This window comes from Rissa tridactyla, chromosome 1, assembly GCF_028500815.1.
Source record: "Rissa tridactyla isolate bRisTri1 chromosome 1, bRisTri1.patW.cur.20221130, whole genome shotgun sequence".
Classification (NCBI taxonomy): Eukaryota; Metazoa; Chordata; class Aves; order Charadriiformes; family Laridae; genus Rissa; species Rissa tridactyla.
The window spans coordinates 10,853,678-10,873,766 of NC_071466.1; the positions used below are offsets into that span (position 1 = coordinate 10,853,678).

Here is a 20,089-nt window from a genome sequence, read left to right on the forward strand (position 1 = left end):
CAAGGGATGAGGAAGAGCAAGAGAAGGAGGGTACTTGCCCCAAGCTGCCAACAGGACTATTTCATAGCATGAACATCACGTTCGATATAAATTATAAAGTCTGCTGTGTAGTTCGACTCTCCCTTGATGGCGGTGGTCCAGAGAACTCCATGCCGTAGTCTCGGAGCCCTGAGCCCTTCCCTTCCTCCCGAAGCCGCAGCGCTCGCAGTGTCCCCCATTGGCTGTCCCCTGCTGGGAGTGCACGGCTTCCTGCTGATGGAAGGGGCTGGGTGTAGTCCTTGGGTATTTTATATTGATATCAGGATTGACACTGCTTCTTTAGCATTATTAATGTTAATTCTTTATTTTTATCCTATTAAATCGATTTCTATTGCAACCCTCCTGTTTCCTTGTTTTTCCCCAATTCCCCTTCCCGGGTGGGGAGGGGACATCGGGTGAGAGAGTAGTTGTCTAAAGGACAAGAAATTGTGGTGGGTTTCTCAAACCATAACAAGAAGGGAGGGAGAAGGAGAAGGGGAAAAGGAGAAGGAGAAGGGCCCCACCCTTTCAGGGCATGGTTTCGGTGGGAAGGGACCTCTAAAGGCCACCCAGTGCCACCCCCTGCCCTGGGCAGGGACACCTCCCACCAGCCCAGCTTGCTCCAAGCCCCGGCCAACCTGGCCTTGAACCCCTCCAGGGATGGGGCAGCCACAGCTTCTCTCGGCAACCTGGGCCAGGGGCTCACCGCCCTCACAGCCAAGAATTTCTGCCCGAGATCTCAGCTCAGTCTCCCCTCTTGCAGTGGATACCCCTTCCCCCTCGTCCCATGGCTCCCCTCCCTCATCCAGACTCCCTCCCCAGCTTTCCTGGAGCCCCCTGAGGGGCTGGAACGGGCTCCAAGGTCTCCCCGCAATCTTCTCTTCTCCAGGCTGAACTTTTATAGATATTATTTAGTATTCCTGCTGAAAAATGAGAACCCCTGTCTGACCGTCTGGTTTCATTTCAGTCAGTATCTGGGAATGATTTCCCACAAAAGTGCTTTGACCATTCCTGGGGGATCAGCTTTCCTGGTAGGAAAAGCTTCTACTCCTCCTGAGGGTTGATCCATGATTACCAGCAGGTGCTTAACGCCTTCCACAGGAGGCACGTCAGCATAACCCATCTGCAGCCTTTGGAATGGGAAGTATGACCACGGTTGCCCTCCAGCCTCCTGCTTGGGTTTTGCACCGGAAAACTTCCAACCTGTGGGCCAAGAACTCACAATCCCCTTTACTGCCATATGTCTTCCGGGGACTGTCCACCTTTTCTCAATCTGGTTAAAAATTGTCACCCGTGTTGAGGAATGGCTATATGAGAACGGACACGGCGCCATGCAGGATTGTCAGAAGTAAGCTATGCCTGCCTGCATGGAGAATTCCGAGTCACGCTGATAAGAAAGATGCTGAAGGCCGTGCTGACCTTCCTTAAGTCAGATAAACAACTTTGAGAAAGTAGACTGTGAGAGAACAGGAACAAACCTGGACCCAAGAAACTGCATGTAGGAGGAGTATGAATAATGTAATCTTTAGCGCACAGCCAATAGTTGTAAGACAAATAGGCATATCTAAGTATAAGAGTATAAAAGTCTGATGAAGCTGCAATAAAGCTGAAGCTTGCTTTATCACTCATATTGAGTCGACTGCTTGTTTCCCTCGCTCGTCGCACACGCGTCCATGTGTTTTATCACAAAACCGCCTAGCCAAAGCCATTGAGTATTTTCTTGGTAAGACGGGGCTTCCCCCAGTAGTCCAAATTCCAGTTTCATCTTTCGTGGAGGAGGGAGGGATCCCGAGTGCAGGGCCCAATTCCATTTTTACAGAGCAAGGCAGCGTTACATCTGTCCCTGTCGTCTGACCAATGGAAGACACGTCTCAGACAGCCATCAGGTAGGTGAGCCCAGCGATTCTGCTCAGCTTCGCTGTCGTCTTCCATTGAGAAGACAGTTTTTCACTTCTCCTCTGGGTGTTGAGCCAAACCTAGAGGAAGACTCTCTCCAGCAGGCTCCTGAAAAGACCAAAGTCCCCCCTCCAGAAGCCCATGGTGGCAGTTCTGCTGGCACCCTTCCTTGCTTCCCTAAGAATCAAAAACTCTGTCATTTCATGGTCACTGTACCCAAGACGGCCTCCAACATCACATCCCCCACAAGTCCTTCTCTGTTCACACACAGCAGGTCCAGCAGGGCTCCTTCCCTAGTGCGTTCCCTCACCAGCTGTGTCAGGAATTTATCCCCACACACCCCAGAAACCTCCAAGACTCTTCCCTCTCAGCTGTATGGTGTTCCCAGCTGATATCTGGTAGGTTGAAGTCTCCCACCAGGGCAAGGGCCAGCAATCGTGAGATTTCTCCCACCTGCTTACAGAATATTTCACCTGCCTCTCTGTCCTGGTTGGGCAGTCTATAACAGACCATCATATCAGCCTTGTTGGCCCTCCCCCTCATTCTTACCCAGAAACACTCAACCCCAGTGTTTACCATCATTAAGGTCTCGATGTTCACAACACTCCCCAACATACAGGGCCACCCCACCTCCTCTCCTTCCTTGCCTGTCCCTTCTGAAGGGTTTGTAGCCATCTAATGCAGCACTCCAGTCGTGCGAGTCAGCCCACCACGTTTCCGTGACAGCGACTACGTCATAGCTGTCCTGCTGCACAATGGCTTCCAGCTCCTCCTCTTTCTTGCCCATGCTGCAGGCATTGGTGTGGAAGCACTTCAGCTGGCCTACTGGTCCTGACACCTTTTTGCTGGAAGAAGGCTTCACTCCTACCTGACCATTCCCAGGAGCAGCTGTAGCTTCTAACCCATCAATGACCCTTGTGTCTCTGCTGCCGGATTCATCCCTTTCCCCCTTCAAATCTACTTGAAAGCCCCTTTGATGAGCCCTGCCAGCTCCTGTGCAAGGATCCTTTTCCCCTTTTGAGGCAGGTGTATCCCATCTGTCTCCAACAGGCCTGCTGTCCTGTCAAACCATGCTGTGATCAAAAACCCCAAAGTCCTGCCGCTGACACCAGGCTCGCAGCCAGGTATTGATCTGCTGGCTCTTCCTGTTGCTTTCCTCATCCTTCCCTGGGCCTGCAACGACAGAGGAGAACACGACTTGCGCTCCTGAGCCCTTTCCTAGTCATCCCAAGGCCCAGAAGTCTCTCTTGATCTCCCTTGGGATGCTCGGTAACAGATCATCTCTGCCTGTCTGAAAAATTAGGAGCAGTTAATAATCGGAGGCGGGGGAACACCGCCGCGTCCTGTGAGGGAACCCCCGAGCGCCGCCATCAGCCGCCGCTGTGGGCCGGGCCGGTGCCGGGGCCGGGGCCTGCGGCGGGGCTGCGCCCGGCTGTGGGGCGGCTGAGGGCCCGGCGCCGTGGCCTGTGCTCCAGAGCCCTCAGCAGCTCCCTTGCCCTTCTCTGGACACACAGAATGGTGGGAGAAATAAGTTCCGGTCCGAATGAAATAGGCTCAGGCAGAATCCTCTGGGAGGCACATTTTTATTCACGCTCTTGCAAGAGCGGGTGACCTAGCAAGTAGGCACACTTTCCGTTCTTGAAACACCACACCTTTTTATTTCCTAATCCCGGCCCAATTTTTCCCTCCCCTCTTTCCTGTTGGTTGGGTACTCCAGGGTTTACAGTCTGTGCGAGGCGCCTAAAATTCTTGCCGCATGTCCTGCCGCTGTTTGCTTCTCTTTATGCTACACCTAAAGGGATTATCTGACTGGTTGATTTCTTTCCTTTTTGGTAAAAAAATTGCTCAATGTCATTAGCCCTGGTTAAATGTATGACTACCCTTCCAGACGCTAATCCAGTAGGAATCACTTTGTCCTTTTGTCTGTGTGATAAGAGATGTTCTACAAGCCTTTGCTGGAGCCTCTTTGTCTCAGTCATTCCCTTATCGTGTCACCTCTGATGGAAACGGCTTTTCTCCTTCGGGTCAGGCATGACAGCTTTTGAGAATTTTGAATATCCTTGGGATGCTCAAACCAGCATGTTCCTAGTGTTATGTCTCTTGAATACGTTGCAGGTCTTGTTTAGGGCTAAACGACTATTTAAGACTACCGCCCAGAGATCTGCTCCGAGGCTGGCTAGGTGAGGAGAAATAACTGGCCTCCAGACGATCCAATGTGAACCAACAGAAGCCGTTTATTAAGCACAGATCATCACCTTTTATACCCTGTGTTGTCGCCGTACACGCGACTCGCTTATTTCTGATTAGCTAGTTACGCTGTCCACGCGCTGTCCATGCAGTTCGTTCACACAGCAGATTGGTTACAAGAATTCGCATAGTAAATTGCTTAGTCATTAGCACAACATGTTTTCTGCCTTCTCAGTTCCCGTTTTTGCCATGTACTGATTCCATCTTCTACCACCTGTTTTGCTCTTGCTCTAATCTCTCATAGTAGGGAGGCTGGCTCACGTGACCATTTTCTCTCAGACACATTCCTACAATCCCCCCTTTTTCTTCTTGAGCCAGCCAGACCTTATGCATGGCATTTTCTATCATGTCAGTCACTTTGCGGAGAACACACGAGGCTACCATAACCAATAGTAATATAACCAACAATAGCATGAGCCCTTGCTTTAGTAAATCTGATAACCATCCCGTTATACCCCATGAGCTTAACCAATCATCGAAAGCTTTTTGACCACTTTTAATTTGGACATGTTATCCTTCAGATCCCGCAACTGCTTATGAATGGATGATGAGTGGTTGGAAAGGTTCATGCAACACATACCTTCAAAATCTTCACATCCATGACCCTGAGCTAACAGCAAAAAATCAATAGCCGCTCGATTTTGCAACGTAGCATGCCGAATGCTATCAACATCAGTGAGCAAGCTAGATATGATTTCAGTTGTAAGGTTTATCTGTTTACTTGCCCAACACCCTATCTTATTCAACATATTCAATGCCATGGCTGTTCCCAGCGAAGGAAGAATACTTAGCCCTATTCTTTGTCCGAGATTCGGGAACGTTATATGGTCGTCACAGGATGGAGTGAAGGTACGAACTGTTCTCTTGGCTCTGTGTTTACTGTGTGCTCTGCTCACTGTGTCTTTGGCCGTACGCAGGCCTCTGCTCGTAGATCTGCCCCATCTCCCCCTTTTTTGTTTAACACCAGACCATTTATTAACAAGGTGGCCATGACTCGTGCTTCTACTCGTTGTGACGCTCTTAGCAGGTTATATATCATACTAAACACAATTAAAAACAGAATCAAGAAGAACCCTGCTAAGGCAATAAATACCCAGATTCCTAAACTTAGCCCAGAAAGCCAATTTCTTTGGATTTACCCACGAGAAATCCTTTTGTAATATTTCAAATACATTGCGGTTCATTAAGTCTTGAATGTTTAGTATTTGAGCTTTTAGCTGGTCATGTAAAGGACGAATATTTTCTTGCAACGACATGTCAAAAGCACCTTGAAGATGGTGTTTAACCATTTCTCAGCCATGTAGCAACGTATTCCAGGGGAGAGATGTAACACAAAGTCTTCGAGAGTTGTACTCCCAATCACAATACAGAGAAAGACGTGTTTTTAATGCGTTTTGCCGATTCCCTATCCATATTACTGCTGTTTTATACCTTACTCGCGTTAACTTTACACAATAAGATTGATTACATTCTTGTATACTTGCATTTTGAGCCGAAGCAAACAGACAGATGAGAAGTACAAATCATTACAGAATTGTCTTGCTCGCAACTTCTATTTGTTGCAGTATTATCTGTGGTTAGCATGCGCCCCGATTTAGGGTGCTTATAATACACCTTTGGTTGTTCAGGCCATTCAACACTTCTTACAAAATGTCGCTCTACTGCTGTGGATGACAAAGAAGACATGTTTAGAAAACTTAAAACATGAGTTGCTTTATACACTCACTCTTGAGGTGTCATACCTACGGGATTCCCCCTTTTTTGTTTAGCAAGCATGGTTTTTAAAGTATGATGCATACGCTCCACAATTGCTTGCCCAGTCGGGGAATGAGGAATACTGGTGACATGTTTAATACCTCATATCTGTAAAAAAAAAAAGACCTGTACTTTAGCGGACACATAAGCTGGTTCATTATCAGTTTTTATAGTTTTCGGTACTCCCACGACTGCGATGCATTGCAACCAACGTCGAATAACATCACAAGCCTTCTCTCCTGTATGAGCAGTAGCTACAACAAAGTGAGAAAACAAATCAACTGAAACATGTCCAAATTCCATAATGCGCGTAACATCGGATTGCCAAAGTTCATCAGGCGTAAGCCCTCGTGGGTTAACCCCCGCAAAGGATGGCAGAGGAGCCAGCTGCTGACAACCGGCACACGTTCACACAGTATCACGTGCTTGTTGTTGTGTCAAAGAAAATTGCTTCCTCAATGCCTTCGCATTTTGATGAAAAAAAATCATGCGACATTTTAGCTTGCTGCATAATGTTGGGAGTTGTTACCAACAGTGTGATAATCCGCAACTGTGTTTCCCTCAGTTAACGGGCCAAGTAAACAGCTATGAGAGCGTATCTGGACAATAAAATAAGGAAACAGTCTTTTTCATAAAAGCAACAGTAATTGCAGTAAGAGACTAAATAACCATTGGTTCTCTACTTGTTTTAGAAATGCTCCTTCAAGTCTTTGAACAATACCAGTAACACATTGAGATTCTGCCTACATTTAGCAGTTCCTGTTGAAATAAGTCCAAAGCCTTTACTGTGTCCCTGAACCATCTGCAAACACCGAACAGGTGCCATCAAGAGGCTTTGGTGCTAGCAGGATGCGCGGCTGTAAAGGAATTTGTGAAAGTGACTGTAATAGTCTGTGCCAGGGGAAAGAATAATTTATTTGCCCAATATAATGTACTAAGGAGGTTAAGACTTTGTGCTAACCAAGGGTCAAGGTCATCCTTTTTGGTGGGGACATGTATGTGGCTTGGATCCATTCCAGAAAGCTGCTGACAGCACAAACGACCCTGGAAAAACAATCGCGGTAACATTTCAATCATCGTAGTTACTGGTTTTGAAAAGGTATGTGGCAAAAATACCCACTCTAGTGCAGTCAGGCTCTTTGCGAGTGCATCATCCCACTGTCCTATCAGGGCATAAAGTTGAAATTCTTGTAGGAAGGTGTTCAATGCGTCTTGCAGCAGTAGTAGACTATATCTTATCTTGCAACATGCTGTAATGCCTTCGGAGCTGTTGGGGTTAATGAACATAGAACTTATGGGGGGGGGGGCGGGGGCAGACACAGTGCTTCAGGGCATCCCCTGTATCTTCAAAGTGCGCTCATGTCTCTCTCCCCCTCGCTCATGTCTCTCTCCCCGTCTCTGACCCGAGACAGCCCCCTTATATCCTGCACTGGACTGAGTGGAGAAGTACAGGCTAGAGTCACTGCACGCGTGGCCAGTGCACGCAGCAAGTCCCACCAGACTCTCCTGCACTGGACTGAGTAGAAAAGTACAGGCCAGAGTCGCTGCACGCGTGGCCAGCGTATGCAGCGAGTCTCACCAAACTCATGATCCAGCTTTGCTAACAGCGGCTGTCTGATACGTGACTACATTGTTGTAATCCCGTCTTAGCTTCTTCTGTGAAGGTCGGGTTCTCATGGATACACACATAGTTTTTAGAGCAACATATTCTACAACTCGTACGAGGGTACGATGCAAAGCGGCATTTACAACTGATCGTATAATGCTTATTACACACGGCAAACAGCATACTAAACATAACAGACAAATTCCTTCCACACAGGCAATGAGTATAATTTGCTTCAACCAACCCCACCCCCAAGTCCAGCCAGCAAAGAGATTTCACCCAGTGGTCTCCACAAGTTGCTGGTTCGGTCGGTGCAGTTCCTGCAACTGGGCATGGATGGATTTGGAGTGGTCACTTAGATTCATACAATGCAGTCCTTTAAAATCTTGACAACCATGTCTGTGAGCTGAAAGCAAAAAATCAGTAGCAGTTCTGTTTTGCAACATCGCATATCGAATACTATCTACATCCAGCAACAACTCAGAAATAGCGGTACTAGTAGCATTGTTAAACTTATCCTTGGCAGCAAGAGAGTCCTTGTTATCACGAATCCTTGGCAGCAAAAGAGTCCTCGTTAGCAAGAGCGCATGCGGACTCCCTGTTCTTGCTGGTACTGTGCTTTGATCTTCTTCCACAACAGGCCAAGATTCTCAAGCAGCTAGATGAGGTGTCTGTGAGTCCATCACAGGCTTATGTCATCCAAACGTTTTTCTTGCCAGCACCCGAGACTGAATAACGATTGGTGTGATATATGTGTTTTCCAGCACCCAGGTGCGAGTCCCTTGAGTGTATTTACAATCCTCCTCGCCGATCTGCCGTTGCTTTCCCATATTGCACCCCCTTGCTCAGGAGACCGCTTCTGCTGGGTTCATTTTAGTCTCGCAGGGCATAACACAGAGCAGTCTACTAAGGCATGCAATAACATACATGTTGGGGGATGCGGCGGGCCCGTAGACCCTTTGACAGAAGAGATAGAGATTGCAGTGTAGCCGTAAGAAGGCCGCGAGTTGCGTCATATAAGGGCAAGGTAACAAAAAGGAGAAAGAAGAAGATCGCTTCAGAGAAGAAGGAGAGTTAGGCTGTGAGGAAGCCAGATTTTGAGCAATGCGAACAGGATTTCAATAACCAATCGTATTGTAGCTACGAGCGCGTGTGCTATGTAACCTAACCAATTGAAAGCGTAGAAAGAACACGTGAACGGAGTGTCAACAAAAGATTAGATATATAAGAAAGCCAAGTTTGTAATAAAGAGAGAGCTTAACTTAACTTTTCAAGGAGAGTCTTGTCGTTTGTCCGTCCCGACTGAAACGACAATTGGTGACCCCGACGTGATACTGAGGAAGAAGACGACTGGAAATAGTCGTGGGGACGGAGCCCAGTGAAGCTGAAGACAGCGGGCAGAGCTGTTGACGGATCCGGATCATATTTCAGAAGACACCTGTAGTAGGTGAGCCACTGGGGACATGGGAGAGAAGTTAACTAAGGAAGAGCAGACTGTACTCTCCACATGGACGCTGCTGTTAAAGCGGCAGGGCGTAATCCTCCCTGAAGTGACCTTGCGAAAAATGCTATTGTGGGGAAAGGAAGAGGGAGTAGAAGTAACGTCGGTTACGGCATTTAGTGTAACGCAATGGACAAACCTAGGGCAGACATTATTTGAGGAAGCTACGCTAATGCGTAGAAAGAACACATGAACAAAAGATTAGATATATAAGAAAGCCAAGTTTGTAATAAAGAGAGAGCTTAACTTAACTCTTCAAGGAGAGTCTTGTCGTTTGTCCGTCCCGACTGATTCACCCAAGAGTACTCAGGGAGCTGGCGAGAGAGCTCACCACGCCTCTCTCCATCATTTATCAACAATCCTGGTCAACAGGGCAGGTACCAGATGACTGGAGGGTGGCTAATGTGACGCCCATCTACAAGAAGGGTCGGAAGGAGGATCCGGGGAACTACGGGCCTGTGAGCCTGACGTCGGTACCAGGGAAGATCATGGAGAGGATCATCTTGAGTGAGCTCTCACGGCAAGTGCAGGGCAGCCACGGAATCAGGGCCAGCCAGCATGGGTTTAGGAAAGGGAGGTCCTGCTTAACAACCTGATCTCTCTCTATGACCATGTGAGCCGCCTGCTGGATGCGGGGAAGGCTGTGGACGTTGTCTCTCTGGACTTTGGTAAGGCCTTTGACACCGTCCCCCACAGCATTCTCCTGGAGAAGCTGGCGAATCGTGGCATAGACAAGTGTACTCTTTGCTGGGTTAAAAACTGGCTGGATGGCCGTGCCCAGAGAGTTGTGATTAGTGGGGTGAAATCCTCTTGGCAGCCGGTCACCAGTGGTGTCCCTCAGGGCTCAGTTTTGGGGCCAGTTTTGTTTAATATCTTTATCAATGATCTGGATGAGCGGATTGTGTGCACCTTCAGTAAGTTTGCAGACGACACCAAACTAGGTGGGAGTGTTGATTGGCTTGAGGGAAGGAAGGCTCTACAGAGGGCCCTGGACAGGCTGGCTGGCTGGATGGATGGATACACTACTACTGGACTGCACCTTCAGTCCAGTCGTGCTCATGAACTAGCACGGCCACTCTCGAGTCTTTGGTCGCGTTCGGTGAGAAACCAAAAGGACAAGCTACTTCAAAAAGTGCAGTTTATTTAAGCAACAGATAGATAGGTTCTTAGGGCAGCCGGTGATAAATACACTGTCTGCAAAGCACGTGCAAATGAAAGTATTGTTACATCTACAAAACGCGGGACAAAGTTCTAACGAAACAGCCTGGCTATACATGCAGAAAAGAGAGTCTCTAGAGAAATTTCTAAGTTTCCCGAGGAAGCCCTCGGTACAATCTAAGTCTTACCCAAAGGCGTCCCTATGGGGGGAAGAGAGGCTCAGCCCGTCGCCTGCTCCCAGAAGCCAGTGATGGAATTCTTTGCGATGGTGTCTTCCCTGGGTATCCCCCCTCTCTCGGGCTATTTTTCTACTATTTGTTATCTTCGAGGTGGAGTTTGAGTGACTTTAGTCATACATACTTTTATCATGAGTGGTGTAAATTTTTCTCGCTTCACAATTAAAGGTCTAGTTTACGAGAAGCTCAGGGCGCAGGCTCAAGAAGGAGCGGTTGCACCTTGCAGGCGGGTAGCCTTCGGGGTGGAGATGTGTTTTGCTAATTGGCAGCTTATCTGTTTCCTGGTATCATCCCATTCCCGTATCCGCTATACATCCTAAGGTAAAGCCGCGGAATAATTGCATCCCGTCCCGTACCTCATGTAGCTTATCAGGGAACCACAGGTGTTGTATTCTTCATGCCAGCTGCGGCTGTTTTCTCCCTCAGAAGCCTCTTGATTTTCTACTTTTCCTTCCTGTGTGAACAATGCTGTACTTTTGTGTTTTTAGCCAATGTAGTATTTATTCCACAGGGGGGCAGCGAGGTCTGTCCCTGTCCCCCTCCCCCACCCTCTGCCCTCGGCAGGACAAGGTGAACCAGGTCCTCACCTCCTACCTGTGGGTCCGTCAGGCCTGGCTGGACGCCCACCTCGCCTGGGACAAGGACGCTTACGGCGGCATCGACAGCATCCGCATCCCCAGCAGCTACGTCTGGCGGCCGCACATCATCATCCTCTACAACGAGTGGGTGCTGCTCGCCCTCCCCCACCCCCCGGCTGCTCCCGGAGCTGGGGGGGCTGAGGCTGGGGCTGGGGGTGTTGCCAACGGGGAGCAGGGGGGTCCTGGTGTGGGGGATGTGGGGAGACGGTCACCTCGACTGGGTGAGAAGGCGGCGGCAGGAGGTGCTGGCATCAGCCTGGTGTGCCACCCACCTGGCAGCTGGGATGTGCCACCACGGGGGTGACCAGGGGCAGCGAGCCCCCTCTTCCTGGGGGTGACGTGGGGAGGGGACACGGGGTTGGGGACCAGTGCTCGGCCCCGGCCCCGCAGACCCTTGCCCCACGTGGGGCTCGGGGCCATCCTGGCCCCACAGCGATCCCTCCCCCAGCGCCGACGACGGCTTTGGCGGCTCGGTGGAGACCAACGTGGTGCTGCGCTCCGAGGGGCACATCATGTGGGACTCGCCCGCCATCACCAAGAGCTCCTGCAAGGTGGATGTCTCCTACTTCCCCTTCGATGGGCAGCGGTGCCGCCTCACCTTCGGCTCCTGGACCTACAACGGGAACCAGATCGACCTCCGCAACCGGCTGGACACCGGGGACCTGACGGACTTCGTGGAGAACGTGGAGTGGGAGGCGCTGGGCATGCCGGCTGTAATAAATAGAATCATGTTTGTTAATCAAATCAGGCTTTCTTAAAGGCTGGTGAAAACTTACACTGTTTCGACTCTTCACATACTTAAATCGCAGGCATCCAGCGTGCTATCTGGTGCACTTTGATACCTCAAGGCCTAAATCACAGGCATCTGGTGTGTTTTAACACTTCAAAGGGAAGAGCTAAGTTGTGAGATAAGCTGAAAAGAGTCTCCCCAAGGACACTGATAAAGATGAGGAGCCTTCAGCCCCACCACCATCAGGAGGCGGGACAAGACCGACCCCCTAGCAACACGTCGCTCAGACACAGAATATACCAGGATTGACACATATACGGGAACCAGAAGAGTATATAATCAACTACTTTCGGGAAGTGGCTGTGCGCTGTTGGCGGAGCAAAGACTCCCCGGCCGCCCAGCGCTGTTTTGCTTGCTGCCGCTTGCTTAATAAACTAATTTGATTAATTGGACTGGTTCCTGTCAATTATTGGGCCACAATCTATAACAAATTTGGTGCCGTAACTCGGATAGAGGCAATTTGGCTGTAAACCTCACAGGGGGGCGCCCCGCTGAGTAAGCGGCCCCTGTTGGGGGTTTTTACACCCAAAACCTCTACCGACGAACTCGAAATTCGGCAGCAAGCAAATAAAAGCCGGCAACCCTGTAAACTTTGTGCACGAAGACCCGAACGAAGACTCAGGAGTGAGTAAGTATAGGCCGGTGATCCGTTCAGTTGGGGTTGGGTATCCTGGAGTGTGCCTGTGTGAGACGTCCACTTGAGGACGAAGCAAGTGCGGACCCCTTAGTAGTGCGGTTCCCATCTCCCGCAAGGGACTGGGCCACGAACAGGGGGAAAAGATTGTGTGCGTGTGTGAAGGCACTCCGGAAGATGGGACAGAAGAAAAGCAAGCCTTCTGATCCCATGGGTGGGTCGGTGCCTAAGGTTAGGTTACCCCAGATACCGCCAGACAGTTTGTTAGGATTAATGATTAAATATTGGGATGATTACCCTTCTAGGCAGGGTAAGGATAAAGCAAAAATGATACGTTATTGTATGGAAGTTTGGGGTGGGAAACAAATTAGAAGTGACCACCTGTATTGGCCCGGTTTTGGGTCCTTTGAAGATTGGATATGCCAGGCTTTACATATTTATGTTAATTCTAAGGAACCCTTTAGCCTGGAGGAGAGTGAATATGCACACTTGTGGATAAGGTCAGAGACTAGAGTAAATCTATATCACTTGAGAGAGAAGAAACAGGGGGGTAGGAAAAAAACCAATTTGTAGCTAAATCATGGACGGACATTAGAAAGAAGCTGGAGAAAGTGGAGGATTGGCAGGATAGGGGTTTGGATGAATTGTTAAGGGAAGCCAGAAAGTGTATGTCCGCAGGGAGGAGGAAATACATAAGAAACAAGCCAGAATGTTGGTAGCTGCAGTCAGAGAAGGGCAAAGGACGTCAACCCCTGGAAAAGGGTTTGAAGCTCGCCAGATAAGACAGGAGACCCGAAAACCTTTAAGAGGGAGAGAATGGGGAACTGTGGTTTGTTTTTATTGTGGAGGAAAAGGGCATGTTAAAAAGGACTGCAGAAAGAGAATGATGGATGAGAAAATGTTCAAAGACTAGGGGTGTCAGGGGCTCTATTTGCTGGGAACCCGAGGAAAAAAAAACAAAAAAAACAAAAAAAAAAAACACGAGAGCCCTTGATAAAACTAAAAGTGGGTCCCCAGCAACAAGAAATTGAGTTCCTAGTGGACTCGGGAGCAGAAAGATCTACCGTTCAAAAATTGCCCCAAGGATGTAAAATATCCTCGGCGACTACACAGGTTATTGGAGCAAAAGGAGAACCTTTTGGAATACCCGTAATAAAGGATGTGTTTTTTGAAACCCATTCTAAGGTAGGGGTGGGGTCCCTGCTACTCATGCCTGAAGCAGACTATAATTTATTGGGCCGAGATTTGATGATTGAATTAGGAATTGGCTTAGAAGTAAAAAATGAAACACTAAAAAAAATTAAACTGTGTCCCTTACAAGTAATAGATGAAGAGAAAATAAATCCTGAAGTCTGGTACACCCCGGAAACAGTAGGTAAGTTAGATATTGAACCCTTTTCAGTAACAATAAGGAACCCAGAAATACCAGTCAGAATAAAACAATACCCCCTTCCTAGAGAAGGGAGGCTAGGTTTGAAACCTGAGATCCAAAGATTACTTGAAAAGGGGTTGCTAGAACCCTGTATGTCTCCTTTTAATACTCCCATCCTGCCTGAAAAAAAAAAAAAAAAAAAAAAAAAAAACAAAAAAAAAAAGCCGGATGGAAAATATAGGTTAGTACATGACTTATGAGAAATTAACCAGAGAACAATAGCTAGATTCCCGGTGGTGGCGAATCCACACACCCTCCTGAGTCAAATAGGGCCCGATAATCAATGGTATAGTGTAATAGATCTGAAGGATGCATTCTGGGCATGCCCTCTCAAAGAAGATTGCCGAGATTACTTTGCTTTTGAATGGGAAGACCCAGATAACCATCGGAAACAATTACGGCGGACGGTATTGCCCCAAGGGTTTACCGAATCTCCGAACTTGTTCGGACAAGCCTTAGAACAAACCCTGAAGGGGTATGAGTTAAGTGAAGGAGTCACACTGGTCCAATCTGTGGATGATTTGCTCCTAGCTGGTGATAGCGAAGAAAAAGTGAGGCAGGAAAGTATTAAGTTACTAAATTTTTTGAGTTTACAAGGATTGAAGGTATCAAAATCAAAACTACAATTTGTTGAGAAAGAAGTAAAATATCTGGGACACAGACTAAGCAAGGGAACTAAGAAATTAGACCCCGAAAGGGTGAATGGCATATTGTCATTACCGGCTCCTAGAACTAAAAGACAGGTTAGGCAATTATTAGGTCTCTTTGGCTATTGCAGGCAATGGATTGAGAACTATAGCAAAAAGGTGAAGTTCCTCTATACCAAATTAACTAAGGATGGATTATTGAAATGGTCGGAGGATGATGATAAACAATTAGAAACACTAAAAACTGATTTAGTAAATGCCCCAGTTTTGAGCCTGCCAGATGTAAAGAAACCATTTTATCTATTTATCAATGTTGATGAAGGGACCGCATTTGGGGTATTAGCACAAGAATGGGCAGGAAGAAAGAAACCTGTGGGATACTTATCTAAACTCCTGGACCCTGTAAGTAGGGGTTGGCCTACCTGCCTTCAAGTGGTAGTAGCCGCAGCCCTTTTGGTAGAGGAAGCCCATAAAATTACCTTTGGAGGAGAATTGAGGGTATTATCACCTCACAACATCAGGGGAATTTTGCAACAAAAAGCTGACAAATGGATAACAGATGCCCCGGCTCCTAAAATATAAAGGCATCCTAATTTCCTCTCCCAAACTGGAACTCGAGGTAACAAGCGTGCAGAATCCAGCACAGTTTTTGTATGGGGAGCCGAGTGACAAAATAAATCATGATTGTCTTTACAACATTGAGGAGCAAACAAAAATCAGACCAGATTTAGATGAGGAAGAACTTGGAGAAGGAGAAAAGCTATTTGTAGATGGATCATCCCAGGTAGTTGAAGGAAAGAGAAAATCAGCATTTGCAATCATTGATGGGAAAACATTTAGTGTAATAGAATCAGGACCTCTGAGTCCTAGTTGGTCTGCACAGGCTTGTGAACTACATGCTGTATTAAGAGCCTTGCAACTTTTAAAAGGTAAAATTGGAACCATATATACGGATTCAAAATATGCCTTTGGCGTAGTGCATACTTTTGGAAAAATTTGGGAAGAAAGGGGTTTAATAAATTCTCAAGGAAAAGGATTAATACACCAGGAATTAATAATCCAGGTCTTACAAGCATTACGAGGACCAGCGGGAATAGCCGTAGTACATTTAAAAGGACACCAAAAAGGATTAAGCCCATTAGTCAGAGGAAACAATCTTGCTGATCAAGAAGCAAAAAGAGCGGCATTAATGGTGATCCAGACTAAAAGAACTCGGGAGGACTGTATAACTTGTGGAAAGGAATCAGACGAATTCCCATGTTATGAGTGTTGGAAGGATTTTGGAATCGATGCAGTCCCTGAAGACTACCCCTGCTGCCGAGAAGATGATACCCCTCGTGGCTCAAAGCAACCGAGTTGACGAGCGAGGCAGAGGAGTACAAAGCTGTGGAGAACAGAACCCAAAGAGTGGGACTGTACAAAGACACTGGGAGGACTGCCTCAGTGTTAACCAAGGGAATCGCACGAAATGCCCCGGGAGGAGTGATAGCACTGAAAAGGACTGGGTAATTGGAGTGAGTGTTCAAACTAAACTTATTAGCCGGCCGGGTTTCCACCCTTCTCGCCACACTCTAATTTTAATTTTACTAAATCTTGTAGGTGTCTTATTGTTTGCACAGCAAGGGGGGTTGTGTGTTGCTCTGGATGAGGAATGCTGCGTATATGCAGATCACACTGGAGTAGTTAGAGACACCATGACAAAACTACGAGAAGGATTAGAAAAAAGAAAGAAAGAAAGAGAAGCACAGCAAAGTTGGTATGAATCCTGGTTCAATTATTCCCCATGGATGACTACGCTATTGTCTACCATTGCGGGACCTATGCTACTATTAATTTTGGGATTAACATTTGGCCCTTGTATATTGAACAGAGTAATTGAAATTGTAAAGGGCAGACTGGAAGCTGCCCATTTAATGCTTCTCAGGGCTAAATACGAGTCATTAGATCAGGAACCAGCAATAGAAGAAACATTAGCTTTAAGTCACGCTGAACTCCAAAGATTTGATGAACAAAATGGTAAATAAAAAAAAAAAAAAAAAAGAGGGGGGGGGATTGTAATAAATAGAATCATGTTTGTTAATCAAATCAGGCTTTCTTAAAGGCTGGTGAAAACTTACACTGTTTCGACTCTTCACATACTTAAATCGCAGGCATCCAGCGTGCTATCTGGTGCACTTTGACACCTCAAGGCCTAAATCACAGGCATCTGGTGTGTTTTAACACTTCAAAGGGAAGAGCTAAGTTGTGAGATAAGCTGAAAAGAGTCTCCCCAAGGACACTGATAAAGATGAGGAGCCTTCAGCCCCACCACCATCAGGAGGCGGGACAAGACCGACCCCCTAGCAACACGTCGCTCAGACACAGAATATACCAGGATTGACACATATACGGGAACCAGAAGGGTATATAATCAACTACTTTCGGGAAGTGGGTGTGCGCCGTTGGCGGAGCAAAGACTCCCCGGCCGCCCAGCGCTGTTTTGCTTGCTGCCGCTTGCTTAATAAACTAATTTGATTAATCGGACTGGTTCCTGTCAATTATTGGGCCACAATCTATAACACCGGCCACGAGGAACGTCATCACCTATGGCTGCTGCTCTGAGCCCTACCCTGATGTCACCTACACGCTGCTCCTCCGCCGCCGCGCCTCCTTCTACATAGAATCATAGAATCGCTGAGGTTGGAAGGGACCTTTAAGATCATCAAGTCCAACCTTTAACCTACCCTGACAAAAGCCACTTCTAAACATGTCCCTAAGTGCCCCATCTACCCTTTTTTTTAAACACCTCCTGGGATGGTGAATCCACCACCTCCCTGGGCAGCCTATTCCAATGTTTAATAACCCTTTCAGTGAAAAAATGTTTCCTAATATCCAATCTAAACCTCCCCTGACATAACTTGAACCCGTTTCCTCTCATCCTATCACTTGTCACCAGGGAGAAGAGGTCAGCCCCCATCTCTCTCCAACCTCCTTTCAGGGAGTTGCAGAGAGCGAGAAGGTCTCCCCTCAGCCTCCTCTTCTCCAGGCTAAACAACCCCAGCTCCCTCAGTCGTTCTTCATAAGGTTTGTCCTCCAGACCCCTCACCAGCTTTGTAGCCCTTCTCTGGACACGCTCCAACACCTCAATGTCCCTCTTGTAGCGAGGGGCCCAAAACTGAACGCAGTACTCGAGGTGGGGCCTCACCAGTGCCGAGTACAGGGGGATGATCACTTCCCTAGTCCGGCTCACCACGCTATTCCTGATACAGGCTAGGATGCTGTTGGCCTTCTTGGCCACCTGGGCACACTGCTGGCTCCTATTCAACCGGCTGTCAACCAACACCCCCAGGTCCTTTTTTGACGGGCTGCTTTCGAGCCACTCCGCCCCAATCCTGTAGCGCTGCATGGGGTTGTTGTGACCCAAGTGCAGGACCCGGCACTTGGCCTTGTTGAACCTCATACCATTGGTCTCAGCCCATCGGTCCAGCCTGTCCACATCCCTCTGCAGAGCCAACCTCCCCTCAAGCAGATCAACACGCCCGCCCAGCTTAGTGTCATCTGCAAACTTACGGAGGGTGCGTTCGATCCCCTCATCCAGATCATTGATAAAGATATTAAAGAGAACCGGCCCCAGCACCGAGCCCTGGGGGACACCACTTGTGACCGGACACCAACTGGATTTAACTCCATTTACCACCACTCTCTGGGCACGGCCATCCAGCCAGTTTTTTACCCAGCGAAGAGTACACCTGTCCAGGCCATGAGCAGCCAGTTTCTCCAGGAGAATGCTGTGGGAAACGGTGTCAAAAGCTTTGCAAAAATCCAAGTAGATAACATCCACAGCTTTTCCCTCATCCACTAAGTGGGTCACCTTATCGTAGAAGGATCTTAGGTTTGATAGGCATGACCTGCCCTTCACAAACCCATGCTGACTGGGCCTGATCACCCTGTTCTCCTGCATGTGCCGTGTAATGGCACTGAGGAGGATCTGTTCCATGACCTTCCCAGGCACCGAGGTCAGACTGACTGGCCTGTAGTTCCCCGGATCCTCCTTCCGACCCTTCTTGTGGATGGGTGTCACATTTGCTAACCTCCAGTCAGCTGGGACCTCCCCGGTTGTCCAGGACTGCTCATAAATGATGCAAAGTGGCCTGGCAAGCACTTCCGCCAGCTCTTTCAATACCCTTGGGTGGATCCCATCCAGCCCCATAGATTTGTGCAGCTCCAGGTGCTGAAGCAGGTCCCTCACCGTTTCCCTTTGGATTACAGGGGCTTCATTCTGCTCCCCATCCCTGTCTTCTAGCTCAGGGGTCTGGGTACTCAGGGAACAACTGGTCCTACTGCTGAAGACTGAGGCAAAGACTGCATTAAGTACCTCAGCCTTTTCCTCATCCTTGGTCACTATGTTCACATCTTCAGCCTGCTCCTGCCCTGCATCATGGTCTCCTTCCTGGCACCCCTTGGCTTCTACCTGCCGGCCGACTCCGGGGAGAAGGTCTCACTGGGGGTGACAGTGCTGCTGGCCCTCACCGTCTTCCAGCTGCTGGTGGCGGAGAGCATGCAGCCCTCGGAGAGCGTCCCGCTCATCGGTGAGCCTTGATGGCACCCAGGACCCTCCCATGGGACCAGGGCGTCTGCACCGGGGTGGTGGGCACCCCCCCATGCCAGGGGGGGTTTCGATGGGGGGAGGTGGGCACAGGTCTCTCCCCACCCCGCTGCGGCATCACCACCCATTACCCACGCAGGGAAGTACTACATCGCCACCATGACCATGATCACGGCCTCCACCGCGCTGACCATCTTCATCATGAACGTCCACCACTGCGGCCCGGGGGCCCGGCCCGTGCCCCCCTGGGCCAGGTGGCTCATCCTCCACCACATGGCCTGGCTCTGCTGTGTCTACGAGGTGGGCGAGAGCTGCAAGAGCCCCCGGCGGGTGCCAGGCAGGCGGGCGGGCAGGGAGGACACTGGGGGGCCGGGGGAGAGCCCCATGGAGGGGGAGGTGGGTGCCGAGGCAGGGGGCTGTCCCCAGGACCGCTGCCTGTGCCACCACGATGGCCTGCTGAGGAACGTGGGCTACGTCGCCGGCTGCTGCCGGCATCACCAAGCCTCCCAGCGCCGGACCGGCGAGTGGAAGAAGGTGGCCAAGGTGATGGACCGCTTCTTCATGTGGGTCTTCTTCCTCATGGTCTTCCTCATGAGTGTGCTGGTCCTGGGCAATGCTGCCTGATGGCCCTGTGGACTCACTGCCCCCAGGGACAGTGGTGGCCACGGGTGCCCCATGAGGGTGGCTCGTCCTGAGCCCCCCTTGGCCCTTCATGGACCTGCAGGGTGGAAGATCCACCAGCGCCAGGGAAGAGGAGCCTGAGAGCGGGAACCTGACTCGGCCGGGGCTGCCAAAGCTGCAGGGTTGAGGGGTCACGGCCCCCCAAGCAGTTGTCTGGGTTGTGACGTAGAGAAATATAGATATAGAATCACAGAACCACAGAATGGTTTGGGTGGGAAGGGACCTTAAAGATCATCTCATTCCACCCCCCTGCCCTGGGCAGGCA

At 49.1% G+C, this 20,089-nt stretch overlaps 1 protein-coding gene across 1 annotated transcript in view; it reads left to right on the forward strand.

Moving 5' to 3' along the window:
* LOC128901949 (neuronal acetylcholine receptor subunit alpha-10-like) overlaps positions 1 to 19,767 on the forward strand; it is a 65,219-nt gene extending 45,452 nt beyond the window's left edge. Inside the window, exons 8-12 of the mRNA XM_054184146.1 lie at positions 10,988 to 11,139; positions 11,504 to 11,762; positions 17,119 to 17,214; positions 18,949 to 19,126; positions 19,283 to 19,767. Of these exons, the coding sequence (XP_054040121.1) occupies positions 10,988 to 11,139; positions 11,504 to 11,762; positions 17,119 to 17,214; positions 18,949 to 19,126; positions 19,283 to 19,767 (1,170 nt within the window). The remainder of the gene's footprint in view (positions 1 to 10,987; positions 11,140 to 11,503; positions 11,763 to 17,118; positions 17,215 to 18,948; positions 19,127 to 19,282) is intronic.
* The last annotated feature ends 322 nt before the right edge of the window (positions 19,768 to 20,089 follow it).